The 17,639-nt window shown below is 38.9% G+C and overlaps 1 protein-coding gene across 16 annotated transcripts in view; it reads right to left on the bottom strand.

Moving 5' to 3' along the window:
• The window catches only part of LOC140211100 (microphthalmia-associated transcription factor-like), a 259,427-nt gene that overhangs the window by 17,846 nt on the left and 223,942 nt on the right, over window positions 1-17,639 (bottom strand). For 14 of the 16 annotated variants that reach the window (XM_072280551.1, XM_072280550.1, XM_072280552.1 and 11 more), the window contains 2 exons: window positions 3,791-3,886; window positions 1,597-1,714 (listed from right to left, as the gene is read on the bottom strand). In XM_072280551.1, the coding sequence (XP_072136652.1) occupies window positions 1,597-1,714; window positions 3,791-3,886 (214 nt within the window). The remainder of the gene's footprint in view (window positions 1-1,596; window positions 1,715-3,790; window positions 3,887-17,639) is intronic. The other 2 variants (XM_072280554.1, XM_072280555.1) reach the window with 1 other exon arrangement.

The raw sequence follows: 17,639 nt of genomic DNA, 5'->3' as shown, positions 1-17,639 counted from the left end.
TGGTAAGTGGTAGCATTTTCATGGTAGAATGAAGAAGCAGAAAATTATGTAAGATGTAATTGTTCTATATTGGTACCTTTGAGGTGGTAGAAATAAATCCAGAGATTAGACAAGTGATTAATAAAAGTAGAATAGTTTTATTGGGAGGGGTTTTATTTTTTCTGTAATATAATATGTCATGCCTGAAAGGTAGAGTATTCAGAATAATTTTGTACATTGGTTGTCCTTTAATGACCTTATAAAATTTATGTAAAAGTCTAATGGTGTGAGAATATTTATCACTGAGAGAGCACAATATAACACAATTTAAAGCTGTGTTTGTAAAGAGAAATGGAAAGTACTCAAGGTTTTCAATTTGAGCCGGACTAACTCTGTACAATGGGAGATCAAACTGAACAAACTGGGAAAATTGGTGGGTGACATTCAAAAAAGTTTGAAATGCACAGTTTACACTGCCCACTAATTCTATCATAAAAAGTACAAATAGAAATTGAAACAAAAAGGCAAAAACTAGCACAGATTGTGGTGACAGGTGGAGATACAAAATATATCAAAATGTGACAAAATAATAGCAAAAAGGGAATATCTAAAGAGGCTAGAAGCCGGCATCAAAACCAACAGTTTCTTTCCATGGAGGATGGTAAGGGGCAAAGTGGATCCCTAAAATTGATAATGACAGTTCTGTAAATAAAAATAAGGAAATGCCAACAGATAGACAGATCTCTCTACTTACAACCAATGCAAAATTACTACAATTACAGTTGTAAATATTGGCACATAAGGCTGACAGATTCCCAGGTCCAGGTAGTTTCCTTCCACCAATTTTGAAGAAAGTAGGCTGCAGATAACCTAAATATAGTTTTCAGAAGTTCTCTCAATTCAGAAACCATTCCTTTGGTGTAAAATATTGCATATTAATCTGCCATTTAACATTACTGTATGAGGGGAATTTGGAATTATACAATAGGTGAATGAATATCTTTTGCTGAGAATTTCCTGCAATCTGTAACTGAGGACAGAGTGAAAGTACATCTTTAATTTTCAGTTGATAATAGAGGCTGTGTGGCTTTGTAAACTGTGAACTGGAAAGAATATTTTGAAGACAGGAATTATCTTTGGATGTTACTTATATGCAATCAGTGAAAGCATCTGATGTTTTGATGGTACTGGTTTGAGAATATAGTTAAGGAATTTGATATAATATTAAATGAGCTCAGGTTACTAAATGTTAATATTATTAATTTGGAATTTTTTTGCAGACCCATTTAACCATTTGCCTATGTGTTTAATAAGGTGTAAAGTGTTCTTTGAATTTTCTTCTTCAATATCTAGATTTTGTTCAATTAAAATAACAGTTAAGTATTACCTAAACTGCATTTTCTTGAATCTGGGAACAGTTTTGTCAGTAAAATGCCTCCATATTTTAAAATATTTTCATTGTTAATCATTATAATCTGGAGAGAAATATCAATGTTATTGATTTAATCTCATTTACATATACATATTCTAAACACACTAATCTCTTTAGCCACAAGCAGTAGACAATTAAATCAATTAGGTATGTTGTCTTTAGTGAAAAATTGGGCTGCATTGTACCTGTAAGTTCCCTTTTGATGTTTGGCAGATTTGCTGGACAGGAGTTGCTGATGGTAACAGCAGGAGCTGCCATTCCTGGATTGCTGTAGACATCTAACATGTTACCAGGTACAGGTAACTGAAATGCAAAAGAATGACAAGTGTTAGTCACCATTATTTGTACTCATTTTTACATGAGGGACCACTTGGCAAACTGTAAGTTAAGTTCAGCATGGATTTATTAGAAAAATATCATGTCCATTAACTTCATTTAACTTTTCTTAATAAGGGCAATGGATGTTGCATAAAAAGAACATTTTAAGTGCAAGGCAGAAATGTGATGAATTACTGTCCAATTACACTCAAGAAACTCAACTTTTTAAGATAAAGCAGGTTTGTTGATTGGTACATCATGTACTGGTTCAAAGTTCCACTCCCCTCATCATGAGGGCACTTGGACCTCTGTGTTTGAGATGGTCCATGGCAAAGATTTTCAACATTAGCTCCCAAACTCTCACCAAGAAGGGCAAGGACAGCAGGCATCTGGGAGCATCAAATGTTTCAAGTTTCCCTTCCAGTCACCCAGCAGAGCAACTTGTCACCAATCCTTCATCTTCACTGGATAAAAAGTGCAACAACTCCAAAGCACATTATGGGAGCTATTTTAATACAAAGACTGTAAAAAGCACCTCATTTCCACCTGTTAATGGATAACCAGAGATATGTATTTACAGTACACGTATTGATTTCCACATTCTAGTAAAGAATATTAAAAATACTTAGAAATGTAAACACCATGGTTTTAAAGAAAGAGTTACAGCCTAAATTTAAAATTATACAAGGAGCAGGGAGCAGAGAGTCTTTTTCATCATGAGAGAAATGGATGATAATGTTCAAGAATGAGGAATGCAGGTTTGAAAACAAAAAAGAAAACATTTTCTTTTTTGACCTATATTAATGACTTTAGCTGAGAGATAAGATAGCATTTTAAAGAGTGCAGATCACTCAGCTCAGAAATGTAGTACACTGTGAAGTACAGCAGAGATTTAGCAGACCACACCAAAGGTATGTGAAAAGTTCTGAAGGAAGACAAAAGACACAGAAACTCTCTTCCTTAAAACAAAGAAGCACAGCTTCTCAAGTTCAGCAGCAGGAACTTCCGCTCCTACCATAAAGGTCCTCCTTGTGAAACCAGCTCACATTACATGCAGCTAATTTTGACATACAGGCAATTCTTTATGCATAATGCTACTTTCAAAATATTTCTTCATTATAAACTGGACTAACGAAAAACTGAGTGGACTTAACCAAGCTCAAATATAATTTATGAAGCTTTCAAATTTACAAATTTCTCTTTCAAATAATTACTAATTACCTTTACTTATAACCATTTACGACACTCAAAAGCAAAATTATGTTTATATGGTTCTTTATTTTTGCACATATTCTGTGGATGTTGCACAAACATTTTGGACAGAGCATCACCATACGAACAGAGATGAATGAACAAGTAACTTATTTCAAACTATTAATGTTTATTGCATTTGAAAGTGAACAAGTGAATAAATTCTGCAAAAGGACTAGAAATGACAATTTGAAATAAATGACCATCACTAATGAAGTTGCATTACTTAATTCACATTGAGTATCAAAGCTTAACACCATCAAATGCTGCTGTGGTATCACAAAAGGGGAATAAGTATAATCTTCAGATTCAGGGAATTGACAATTCCTAAACTTTAAACAATCACTTAAAGAGCATATCTTTTCAAGCACACTAATGTTGAAATAACTTCAGTCATCAGTATTCTTAATTTATTTTCAGGCTATTTGTTCAAGCACTATTTTGGTTTGTTCCAAAGTTATTACGAGAAAAGCTGGATTGTAGCTTTAGTATTCAGTGGCTGTGATGTTCCTTTAGATCTTTGTGTAACATAGCTGTAATGAATAAGACTTATATAAGAAATATTGAGTAAGAGCTCCAACAAAACAAAAATCTTAGATTAATTTGACAGATGCATTTAAATCACAAACACAATGTTCTGATAGCACTGCCATTTTATTTGCTTTTTAATTTATACAACTTAATTCCATTTTGTCTTAGCAAAAGGAGCAGTGGTATGGCATGAGAGATGGTAGGTACTAAATGGAAAAAGCTATGGAAAAGGGATAAGTGGGGAAAAAAATGAGAATCAAATTTGAGGTGAAGAATTACCGTATTAGCCATTTGAATTCCTGGGTCCATCAGTCCAAGGATATCATCATTGTAACTTGACTCCAAGCTAATAATGTCATCAATGACATCGTCCATCTGTGACAACCAGCAGAAGAAAAAAAACATAAGAAACTGAAGCATAAGGCCTCATATGCCTTTAGCTAATGTGGATTAAGTTTGACAGCTGCTGACAACTGGCTTGCCTTTTTCATGACATGAAGGTGACTGAGCAAGTTCCTACAAATCATAATGTCAGCATAGCACCCAACAGTGCTAACTTCACTGTTCATAAGCTAGGTGCTTTAGCAGGAGTCACTTTCATGAGTGGCTAGTACCAGCTTAGAGGGGGCTTCTTAAATAGAAGATGGATTGTAATTGGCATACATTTAACAACTGAAACTGACCTGCAAAACTGTGCAAAGCACCACAGGCTGGGAAAGGGCAGGCTTTATATTTTCAGATGCTAGACTGAATGCTTTGCTGAATAAAAAAAAGATATGCCCCTTATGTACAAGGGACAAGAAGGTCCTTGAGATACTCAAGGCAGTGACAGCAGAAACTCATGTAGGCCAGCTCCAAGAATTAAGCTAAGAGGACATGGACACAGTTCAGCAAGAATTTCATTAATCTCAAGAGTGTATAAATACATTTGCTAACACCATTTCTTGTTAAGTTCCAAATACTTTGCACACTCCACCAGATCCTTATCATTCACTTTATGTACTCCAAAACACACAAGATACTGGTACAAACTTCAGATCTACATCCAGCAGCTTGTGCATGCTGACAATTGTTCAGCTAAGGTAACCAGACTGCTCAAACACAACTTTCAACATTGTGGATATGTAATTTACTCTCTCAAGAAATGAGCTCACAGCAACTACATAGAGGGAACAGACATGTTCAGATATCCTACGATTAGATGATGCTAATCCCCAGGGAATTTCAATCAGTGCAATGTTACATTCCTGAGTTCAGAATCAACAACAAATTGAAAGGAATAAGAAAGGTGTGATTTTCACATCCAACCTTCCGTTCAATTCACATACCCTACTGATTTACTAGCTACAGACAGTGCACTGTTGACAAGCTACTCTCTCCACCCCACAGCACAACTTGAGCCTCGTGCCTTTTTTGCCAGTTCAGATACCAAAGAACTCCAACCTGGCTAAGCAATCAAAGAAGTGAGAGAAGACGGTGATAATGGGAACCAATTTTTAATTTTATTCTGTACTTGCACTCAGCAGCTCAGGAAGTGAGAATACACGTAATGTGGAATATAGCAATGAGGCAGAATTTGTAGATACTGTAGAGAGCTAATGGGCATAAATGGCTTATAGCCAGAGCAGAAGGAAGGATAATAACGATGGTTGCTCATCTGAAGGTTGCACACAAATTCTCTTGCAAACAATTCAATTTTTCTAAATATTCAGTTTATAATTAGAGTTCATCAGTTTGTTTTATGCCTGATTTCTAATTGAGGAGATGGTGGTGTATGCCTTGAACCAGTCATACATGGGAAGACATCCCCACACCATTTTTGAGTAGGGAGTTCCACGATACTAATTCAGTTACAGTGTTGGAAAGGTGATACACTTCCCAGTTAGGACGGTATGTTGATTTGGGAGAGAACTTTTAGCTGTGGATGTTCCTCCTACACTTTCTGCCCTGTTCATTCATGGTGGTAGAGGTGGTGGCTTTGGAAGATGCTGTTGGATTAGTTCAGATGAGAAACTGACATGCATTTACAGGTAGTATACATTCAGCTATGATGCCTAATGCTGAATGAGGTAGATGTTCAGCATGTTAAATGAAATGGCAATTAACTGGGTTGATTTACTCAGGACAGTACCAAGCTTTGGGTATTGTCAGAGAAACGTTTATCCCAGGTACGCATTCCATCACATTCCTTCTCAGAACCAGAATCAGGTTTATTATCACATACAAATGCAATGCAATTTGTTGTTTTGAGGCAGAAGTACTTTGCAATATATAAAACTCTATGTTACATTAAGAAATATATATATAAAAATAAATGTAAAAAGGCAGCAAAATAGTGAGATACTCAGCAGGTTAGGCAGCATCTATAGAAAGGACCGAAATACTTCATCAGGACATTAGAAAATCCAGCATCTGCAGCATCTCTTGTGTTTCAAGTAGTGAGGAAATGTTCATGGCCCATTCAGAAATCTGATGGCAGAGGGGAAGAAGCTGTTCCTAATCTATGCCTTACTGAAAGCAGAAAGGCTTTGGGCAATCAGAAGCCACTCATCACAGGCTACTTGGTCATTGACATATTTACTATTTCATGGCTGTTTCTCATTGAAATACCCATACAGATTTCCAGCCAATGATGATCCCTAAGACTGTGAGAGGAGAGCACATTGATGATTTTGTATTATGAAACACTTGGTCATTCAAGCCTGCCAGGAAGCATATGTTTGATATCAAAGTGCATGGTAGAGTCCATCAGCAGTCTTGCACAAGACTTCAAGTAGAGCTTGTATTTTGCAGCACCATGTATTATAGCTTGAAAGTGGTGTTTTACCCAATTTGGTAACCTGTAAAACTCAACCACAATTCAGGCACAGATCAGAGAGGGCACAGGTTTATCCTCAATGAAGCCGCTGCCAGTTGCACTTTAGCAAGTCTAATACCTACCTTGGAACAAAAATTTCTGGGCTGCTGTCAATGTATCCAGACACACGGGAGCAATAATCTGAGATGTTTAAATAGTGCTGGTGACTTCCTTTCTGCTGCTCCAAAATTGCAGCATGGACATTAAATTAATGTTAGACAATTATTAAAGTTATAACTTCCAAATTTGTATATTTTTGGCGGGCAGTCAGGACATGATAAAGTCATGTACTGTAGCAAGTGCTACACGTAGATGCCGTTTTGGTACACAAAACTCAGTCATAGTACCTAAACAATAGGCAGTGCCTATCCAAGTTTTGGCCCAAGGTTTTTTTTACATTTTGAAAAACACCTTTTATCTATTCGTGGCAATATTATTTTTCAAGATGAATCATTTATAGCTTGGGTGAGATCACACAAAACCTTCTTCTTGTCTTAGAACTTGTTAAAATTATCACCATCACAGCCATCTGTTTTATCAGTGTTCTTTTCATGAGCAGAGGACTATCAATCTAAATTTAACATTAGTTATCTGTCGTAATCATTGCTGCTTAACATTTTCAACAAAATGCTAGATTTCTCTGTGATGGTAAAATGAGTTTCAAACATCATGCTGTTGATTTACCTAAGTTACAATTCCCCAACCAGTGACACCCTTTAATTTCTCAAACCAGTATACCTGAGTATCATCTTTCTCCATCAATGGCTGTGTTTTGCAGACTTTGTTTCTGAATCCATTAATTCACTGTCCTTGTGTTTTCTCTTGATCTTACAAAGCTCTTGTCTATTTGCCTTGCGTAACGTCTGGCAATATGCCCTCAGCATCCTCCGCTTGATTTGCAGAATCAGAATCAGGTTTAAATTTATTGATTTGCAGCAGAAGTACAGCGCAAGACAAAAAAAAATCACTGAACCAAATAGTGCAAAAATGAATAACGAGGTAATGTTTATGGACCATTCAGAAATCTGAATGCAGACAGGAGGAAGTTTTTCCTAAAACATTGAATGGGTGCTTTCTGGCTCCTGTTCCTGATAGTAGTAATGTAAGCATCCTGTACAATGAGCATCTTTAATGATGGATGCCGCCCTCTTGAGGCACCACCCTTTGGAGATATCCACAATGGCGGGGAAAGTGTTGCCTGTCATGGAGATGGTTGAGTCCACAACCCTCTGTAGCCTCTTGTGCTCATGTGCATTTGAAATTCCAGGTGATGCAACCAGTCAGAATGCTCTCCACTATAGGAATTTGCAAGAACCTTTGGTGACATACCCAAATCTCCTCAAACTCCTTATGAAGTATATCTCCTGGGGTGCCTTCTTAATGATTGCATCACTGAGTTGGGCCCCGGAGAAATCCTCTGAGATATTGATGCCCAGGAACTTGAAGCTGCTCACAATCTCTACCAGTACACTGCAATGAGGATTTCCTCTTCCTTGAATCCCCAATCAATTCCTTGGTCTTGCTGACGTTGAGTGAATCTACTTTGAATTTCTGCACCATTCAGTTGCCATCTGAGATTCTCCCAACAACTGTTGTGTCATCGGTGAATATATAGATAGTGCTTGAGTTGCGCCTAGCCATACAGTCGTAAGTGCAGAGGGAGTAAAGCAGTAGGTCATGCATCCTTCCTGTGTTGATTATCAGCAAGGAGAGGATATTTTTACCAATTCATTCTGACTGTGATCTCCTGGTAAGGAATTCGAAGATCCAGTTGCAGAGGAAAGTACAGAGGCCCAGGTTTGGAAGTTTGGTGCTTGGTACTGAAGGGGTAGTGGTATATGATTTGCTATTGTCCAGGTGTTTCAAAGCTCAGTGGAGAGTCAGTGAGATTGCTATTCTCCCTAAGACAAAGCTATAGTTTTCCTTTATACTTCTATCGACATTAAACACTGGCTCCTTTAACGTCACCTCAATGCTAAACTCATAATTCTCCTTCTCTTTCAAATCATTCATTCCAGTACTGAAACTACGGTCTCTGATAAAGTATCAGTTTCACTTTCTATGTTTTCTCTGAAAATATCCATTTATCTATGAATGGCAAGTCTCACTTTATAGATATTGTGAAAAACTACATCATTACACAGCTTTAGGTGGCTAGCATTTCCACTAGGTATCAGAAGCCACCAGATTTAATGTTAAGTCATCAACTCCTAATATTACCTTCTCTCACCACAGTTACTACCTTATCAGCTAAATAGTTCCAGCATTTTATTTCAGATGTTCAGCGGCTGCGGGGTTTTGTATCTAATAACTCTATTATTATTTTTTCCACACCTCTACTCCCCTTTATCTCCCTCTATTTATATTTCCTCTAAACAGCTCAGTGATAATCAACAATCCTTCACCACCTTCTCTCAAGAAGCACCAACACCATCTGCGCCCTTTTCCCTTCTCTGAACTTAGAACATGCTTGTGTATTTTACTTTTCCTAGTTCTGATGGAAGGTTATTGACCTGAAACATTAAAGTCATAGAGAGATAGTGGATGGACACAGATACTTCTTCTTGCTACCAATCACCAACATGCTAATCTTGCATTAATCCCATTCATTATTCTCTCCACGTTCTTAGCAACTTCCCACAAATTCTACCACTCACCTACACACTCAGGTCAATTTACGGTGGCCAATAATCATCTGGTATGGAGGGCCCACTGCACAGGATTGGAGAAAGCTGCAGAAAGTTGTAAATTCTGCCAGCTTCATCATGGTCATTAGCCTCCAAGGCATTCAGGACACCTTCAAAAGGCAATGCCTCAAAAAGGTGGTATCCATCCTTAAGGACCACTATTACCCAGGACGAGCCTTTTTCTCATTACTACCATCAAGGAGGAGGTACAGGAGCCTGAAGACACACACTCAATGTTTCAGGAATAGCTTTTTCCTCTCTGCCATCAGATTTTCTGAATGGACAATGAATCCATAAACACTACCTCAGTATTTTTCCTCTCTTTCTGCACTACTCATTTAATTTAATTTTCTTTTATATACCTCCTTTGCAAATTATAGTTTTTATTCATATCCAGCACAATGTACTGCTGCTGCAAAACAACAAATTTCATGGCACATGCCAGTGGTATTAAACCTGATTCTGATTCAATCTGCACACCTTTCGGATGTGGAAGGAAACTGGAGCACCCTGAGAAACTCACTTCATCAAGGAGAGAATATGCAAATTCCACAGAAACAACATCAGAGGTCAAGACTGAACCTGGGTCTCTGGCACAGTAAGGTGGTGGTTCCATTAGCTGAGGCTTTGCACTGCCCCTGAAGATTGCAGAGTATTTTTCAGCATTTCCTGCTTTATTCTTTATTTCCAGCATCAACTGATTTCTTTTTTGTTTTTGGTTTGTATTTCCAATTGTTTTTGGTAACTGGTTTCTTTCACTTCAAGAAGCTATGACCAGTTTGATGTTGCAGAGATTGGGCTTGGGACCCAGCTGTACACAATCCAGATGAAGGAATCAACTGTATTATTTCCAAGTTTGATGATACAAAGTTAAGTGAACGTGTGGGCTGTGAAAAAGATTTAGAGGGCTCAGGAGGATATAGACATGTGAACTGAAGGAGCAGAACATGACAGGTAGAATCAACCTCAATAGAAGAAAGAACTAAACCTGGAGTCCTTTCTAAATGGAGAGGAAATGAAAGGGGCCTGTGTTCAGAGTCATGGGTGACTTCAAGCAAATAGTCATATTTTATCAGTTTCAGTAGTACAAATCGTACATCAGCTTTTATTGAAAGAAGATTGAGTACAACAGCAGGGACATCTCAATCACATTATACAGAACCTTGATGAAAATAGATCCAGAACACTATAAAGTCTGGTCTCCCTTCCCAATGAATGATATATCTACAATAGGTAAAATACACTGAAGGTTCACCAGATTTGACTGCTAGCATGGTGGGTTTGTCATAACAGGGAGATTAAGCAAGTCTGCTCCTCCCTAGATTTGAAAGAATGGAGGTGATCTTGTTGAAAGGTGCAAATTAAGGGGCTTGACAGGATAAATGCAAAGCTGCCATTTACCACGACTGATGTATCTTGAACCAGTACTCAGTCTCAAGGGCAGGACCAATCATCAGCCAGAGTGAGTCTCCACAAAAGCTGTAGAGGATCAGTCACTGATTATACTTAATGCAGAGATGGTCAATTTTTAAACATTAAGGAAGACAGGGGATATGTGATTAGAGAAGGAAAGTGGCACTGTGATGTAAAAACAGTCATAATCTTACTGGTGCAGCAGGAACAAGGATATAAATGGTTTCTTTCTGCGTCTATTTCTTCTGTTATTATGGTAAAATCCTTCAGTCCTACATCTGACGCTGACATAAATGAAAATGGCAGACAAAATGGTTTAGACACTTCTTGCCACATCTACTGAGCACTTCCATCATCTTCCAAATTTGATTACTATCACAAGAACGTCTGGAATACAAAATCGATCCTTGGCTTTGTTGTTTCCTGCTGCTCTAGCTTGCAACTCAAGTCTTTTGCTAATTTATACCTTCATCCCCAAACTCAAGTGTCAGTTATACTCATTTTCTCCTCCCTCAATCCTAGTCTTACAGAAATGCTGACCACCCAAATTTCTTTTTGGCTCTTAATGGCCACTAATTTTAACTCAAGTACAGTTGGCCTTCTTCATATTTAACAACATCATAGAATGGATTCATTTTATTTTACCTTAGTCTGAAAGAAGAAAATATCGTTTACTTTGATTTTTTGTAGATTATTTTTCAAACATCTCTGAAGACCGGACATTAAAAAACCATTAAATGTGCTTTCCAGTTTTGACAGGAGATGAGGTTCCACCTCCAGTCTTGCCTCCTGTCAAAAACAATCAGGGAATTCAGAGAATCTGTCCTAATATCCACATATGTCACAACATCAATTTATTTTGCCTTGTGAAGTGCCTCCAGATATTATTATCGATTAGTTGTAGATATTCTATAAATGCATACTGCTGTTGTCATCAGTGCATTGGCTGCCTTAATAAACCTTGTCCAACTTTCATTGCGTCAGTTACAGAAGTCAGGGAAAGTAATTCCTTCAATCCAGGATGAACTGAAATTCATTCCAAAATTGAAAGTTTGATCCTACTTTTTTGTTGTCAAACTAGAAATATTACAGCTAAAGGATAGAGGGTTTCTATGTGAAAACAGGTCAACCCTAAAGGTAGGTCTTTATTGCATATAAAAACTGGCATTACAGCTCAAAATCTCCACAGATAAGTACAGAAAATTTAATACTATGCCAAAAGATTCAGAGGAAGATCTATTTTATTTAGAAATGGATGTATGTTTTAAGACTTAAATTAAGGAAAAATTATGTCAAGGCATTTGTGTTTGACAGAAGCTACAGAAAATGGAACCTCTGCAGCCAAACGATTACACGCAAAGGATCGGAGAGTGTAGAAAATTACAAAGACGGAAAGAGCAAGATCACAGAAGGACTTAAAGCACTGTTCTCTCAAAGCAGTGCGGGTACACAGCTATGCAGTAACTGAAATGCTCCCACACACATAGCCTTTGTTGCCACGCTGTTGGAATTTTCCTTTATATAATGTTAATATATAATATAATTTTGAAATCTATGTTAACATAATAGTGAAATACCCTGTAATTAATTGTGCTAATGAATATAATCCATAAATTTTCTAAATAATAAATGTACCACACTTTTTGAAACATGTTAGAGCTTCAACATATTTACATCGTCAGTGTTTCGAGTTACAACACTGTTATAAGTTGTAACAATAAACACAGAAAATTAAGATTGGTTCAGTTAAGACATTCACTATGTACTTAGAAATGAAGAATTTTAAGAACTGTCAAGTCTTATAGGCATCATTGGAAAATTTCAAGCTTTAAGTGCTGACTGCAAGCATAGATTCAGTTTTATGAACTCAAGCAAAAGTAAATCCAGAAACAGGCTAGAAGTGGAACATTTGGTTGATCTAATGAGGATTAAAATGTATCTTTCATCTGGATACTAAATTAAACTGGAGAATATTTATAGACAATGGATTTGTAATAAAGATAGGAGAAAAAAAGTTTAAGAAACGTAAGATTTTCTCTGTTGTGCTGTATTTCATTATACCCTTATAAAATCAAAAGTATGTGATTTTTCAATTTTCATTCTAAATATTCACAGCATGCATACTACAAAAAAAACATTTAAAGTGCTGCGCATTTTTCAAGCCAGGTAAAAACTTCCTGCTCAGAGGAATGGTTGGTTTGCACAGCTGTAAAAAAAAATTTAGAAGGAACACTGATTTAAAGACAAGGATAATAGTTTTACTTTGAAACACTGGAAGTTAGGATATAGGCAGCAGGCAGAAGCTAACAGCACTTCCATTGTGTTGTTCTGGCCCTGTACCTGATCTGCTTATGAGCAGCTCTCAACCCCATCCCTCCTACAGCCCCTTTCTCGTATCACCCAGTGTAGGGCATTGGATTAATGATGTGGTGGCACATTAGATAAGTACTGGACTAAAATCAGAGAGGTAAGCTCAACCCCCACTGGGCTAATAATCAGGAAGTTAAGAAAAACTCATCTTAGTAATCATGACCAAAAGCCTCCAGGCTGTTGTAAAACACCTTCTGCTTCACTTGTGCCCTATTAGGGGGGAATATGCCATCAGACTGGTAGGTTAATCGGTCATTGTAAATTGTCCTATGATTAGGCTAGGGTTAAGTCGGGGGTTACTGGGCATCTTGGCTCGAAGGGGCAGAAGGGCCTATTCCATGCTCTGTGTCAATAAAAATATAAAATTTCCAATCTCTGCAATGCTGCAGATTTTCAACATTCTTATCTGCCCTCTGAAATGACCAAGCAAATCACTTAGTTGTAAAAAGAATACATTGGGGTAGACCACCATCATCCATCTAAGCACTAAGGAGTTTGACTTGCAGCTCAGCCACTCTTGCGAAGTACTCCTCATAAACATCCAGGGACTGGTGTCTAAAGCGTAAGAACTTTCTTCACAGTTAAGCAACAGCCTAACACAGTCATTGTGAGGTTACTACGCTTCAGCGATGGATGACATCTACAATGCAATCTGGGAGTAGATCCAGTCCCACTGGTAGGGCCAATCCTCTAGAGAAGGAAAGTAAAGGAATATATAGCCGATGGACTGAGTCCAGAAGTTCTCAACATCGCCTCCAGACTACGAAGTCTGTGACATCAAATTAAACACAGCAGGAAAACCTCCTGATACACTTATGTCCTCGCACAGCTGATGAAATATTGATCTTCCATGTTGAAAAACACTTGAAACAAGCACTGAAAATAACAAGGGCACAGAATATCCATCAGCACTGACAAAGCTGACTGAGTCAAGAACAACATAGCTGCGAGACTGCATCTCCGGTAGGTGGTGAGTGAACTCAGCCTTGGCAGATACTTCTGCCCATAAGATCATTGTTAGAACTGATCACACACTATTTTTGTTAAGATTAACTCTCATCTGTACATCAATGTCACTCTCCATCCTGTGATACCACAATTGCGTTAAATGGCATAGACAAAGGAAGTGGACTTGCAGTTAACAATAGAGTTCCTGTGGACCGTCAGAATCAGCAGATACGCACATCACAGAACTTGTAACCTTTCTGCTGAGCTTGAGGTTGCAGAAGCTGGTTCTTGTGGTAATAATAGGGGATTCAGTAGTTAGAGGAACAGACAGGAGATTCTAAGGAAGTGAAAGTGACACCCAGATGTTAAGTTGCCTCCCAGGTAACAGGATCAGGTCCATGACATTCTTAAGGAGGATGGTGAGCATCCTGAAGTCGTGATATACATTGGTACCAATGACACTGGTAAGGGATGAGATCCTGAAGAGCAAGTATAGGTAGGAAGCTAAAAAGTTAGGACCTCAAGAGTAATAATCTCTGGATTGCTGCCTGTGCCACATGCCAGTGAGGGTAAGAACAGGATAATATGACAAATAACTGTTTTGCAGAAGAATTACTGTCACGCGCAGGGTTTCAGACTCGTGAATCATTGGGAGTAAATGCGTGTAATGGCCCCACCAACTATGGTACAGGGGAAGCCATATGTCCTGAAAAATGAGGACATTGCAGAATTCCAGGAATGGAAAACCTCTTCTTGAGAATAGATACAACAGAGATGGAGAAACTGAGTGAAAGGGATGATGTGCTTATAAGATACAGGATATGAAAGATAAAGATCTTTATTAAAGATTAGCTTTATAAGGTCATAAGACCTTAAGACACAGGAGCAGAATTAGGCTACTTGGCCATTCAGTCTGCTCCACCAATGCATCATTGCTGATTTATTACCCTTCTTAACTCCACTCTTCTGCCTTCTCCCCATAACCTTGATGCCCTGACTAACCAAGAACCTTACAAGCTCTGCTTTAAACATACCCAATGACCTGGTCTTCCGTCATCTGTGGCAATGAATCCCACGGATTCACCACCTCTGGCTAAAGGAATACCTCCTCATCTCTGTTCTAAATGGACGTCCCTCCATTTCAAGTCCGTGGTCTCTTGTCCTAGACTCCCTCATTATAGGAAACATCTTCTCCACATTCACTCTATCTAGGCCTTTCAATATTCAATAGGTTTCAATGAGATTCTGCCCTCATTTTTCTACAGGCCCAGAACCATCAAACACTCTTCATAGACTAACCCTTTCATTCCCTAAGTCATGATCATGAACCTCTTCTGGACCCTCTCCCTCTCTCAAAGCAGCATATCTTTTCAAAGATAAAGGGCCCAAAATTGCTCACAATACTGCAAGTGTGGTCTGCCCAATGCAGTATAAAGCCTAAGCATTAGATCCTTGCTTTTATATTCTAGTTCTCTTGAAATGAATGCTAACATTGAACTTGCCTTCCTTAATTGGCAACCTTTATTTGCTACAGGTACATCGAAGCATACAGTGAAATGCATCCATTACATCAATGACCATCGCAGTCCGGGGTTGTGTTTGGTGCTTCCAGCGCCAATATAGCTTGCCCACAACTTAGTAACCCATATGCCTTTGGAATGTGGGAGGAAACCAGAGCACCCAGAAGAAACTTGCGTGTTCAGTGGTGGGAACGGAACACTGATCACTGATGCTGTAAAGCGTTACACCAACCGCTACGCTACTGTGCTGCTTATACTTAGCCCAGTGTATTAAGCACAGAGGAGGTGCAGATGTGCAATCGGTAAGTTTACAGTAAATATTAGTGAACAGTTTGTCCCCTGAGCTAGAGACAGAGAGATTCAGAAAAGGGAGACATGTATGAATTTGAGGGCAAGAATTTATGATGTGGCCATGACAGAGGAGCTATGACGTTGTGGCCATTACAGAGACTTGGATGGCTCAGGGACAGGAATGGTTACTTAGAGTGCCAGGCTTTAGATGTTTCAGGAAGGACGGGAGGGGGGAGGCAAAAGAGGTGGGGGCGTGGTGCTGCTGATCAGAGATAGTGTCATCGCTGCAGAAAAGGAGGAAGTCATGGAAGGATTGTCTACTAAGTCTCTGTGGGTGAAAGTTACGAACAAGAAGGGGTCAATAACTCTACTGGGTGTTTTCTATAGACCACCCAATAGTAACAGGGGCATCGAGAAGCAGGTAGGGAGACAGATTCTGGAAAGGTGTAATAATAACAGGGTTGTCGTAGTGGGAGATTTTAATTTCCCAGATATTGATTGGCATCTCCCTAGAGCAAGGGGTTTAGATGAGGTGGAGTTTGTTAGGTGTGCTCAGGAACGGTTTCCTGACACAATATATAGATAAGCCTACAAGACGAGAGGCTATACTTGATCTGGTCTTGGGAAATGAACCTAGTCAGGTGTTAAGTCTCTCAGTGGGAGACCATTTTGGAGATAATGACCACAATTCTATCTCCTTTACCATAGCATTTGAGAGGGAACAGACGTTAGGAAAGCATTTAATTGGAGTAAGGGGAAATATGAAGTTATCAGGCAGAAACTTGGAAGCATAAATTGGGAACAGATGTTCTCAGGGAAATGTACGGCAGTAAGGTGGCAAATGTTCAAGGGATATTTGTGTGACATTCTGCATTGGTACGTTCCAATGAGACAGGGAAAGGATGGTAGGGTACAGGAACCCTGGTGTACAACAGCTGTTGAAAATCTAGTCAAGAAGAAAAGAAAAGCTTATGAAAGGTTCAAAAAGCTAGGTAATGATAGAGATCTAGAAGATTATAAGGCTAGCAGGAAGGAGCTTAAGAATGAAATTATAAGAGCCAGAAGGGGCCATGAGAAGGCCTTGGTGAACAGGATTAAGGAAAACTCCAAAGCATTCTACAAGTATGTGAAGAGCAAGAGGATAAGACATGAGAGAATAGGACCAATCAAGTGTGACAGTGGAAAAGTGTGTAAGGAACCAGAGTAGATACTAGAAATACTTAATGAATACTTTGCTTCAGCATTCACCACGGAAAAGGACCTTGGCTATTGTAGGGATGACTTACAGTGGATAGAAAAGCTTGAGCATAGAGACATTAAGAAAGTGGATGTGCTGGAGCTTTTGGAAAGCATCAAATTGGATAAGTCTCCGGGACCGGATGGGATGTACCCAAGGCTACTGTGGGAGGCGAAGGAGGAGATTGCTGAGCCTCTGGCAATGATCTTTGCATCATTAATGGGGATGGGAGAGGTTCCGGAGGATTGGAGGGTTGCAGATGTTGCTCCCTTATTCAAGAAAGGGAGTAGAGATAGCCCAGGAAATTATAGACCAGTGAGACTTACTTCAGTGGTAGGTAAGCTGATGGAGAAGATCCTGAGAGGCAGGATTTATGAACATTTGGAGGGGCATAATGTGATTCGGAATAGTCAGCATGGTTTTGTCAAAGGCAGGTTGTGACTTATGAGCCTGATTGAATTTTTTGAGGATGTGACTAATCATTTTTTGATGAAGGAAGAGCAGTAGATTTAGTGTATATCGATTTCAGCAAGGCATTTGATAAGGTACCCCATACGAGGCTTATTGAGAAAGTAAGGAGGCACGGGATCCAAGGGGACATTGCTTTGTGGATCCAGAATTGGCTTGCTCACAGAAGGCAGAGTGGTTGTAGACGGGACATATTCTGCATGGAGGTTGGAGACCAGTGGTGTGCTTCAGGGATCTGTTCTGGGACCCCTTCTCTTTGTGATTTTTATAAATGACCTGGATGAGGAAGTGGAGGGATGGGTTAGGAAATTTGCTGATGACACAAAGGTTGGGAGTG

This window comes from Mobula birostris, chromosome 16 (genome assembly GCF_030028105.1).
Source record: "Mobula birostris isolate sMobBir1 chromosome 16, sMobBir1.hap1, whole genome shotgun sequence".
NCBI lineage: Eukaryota > Metazoa > Chordata > Chondrichthyes > Myliobatiformes > Myliobatidae > Mobula > Mobula birostris.
This window is presented reverse-complemented; position numbering and strand designations above follow the sequence as displayed.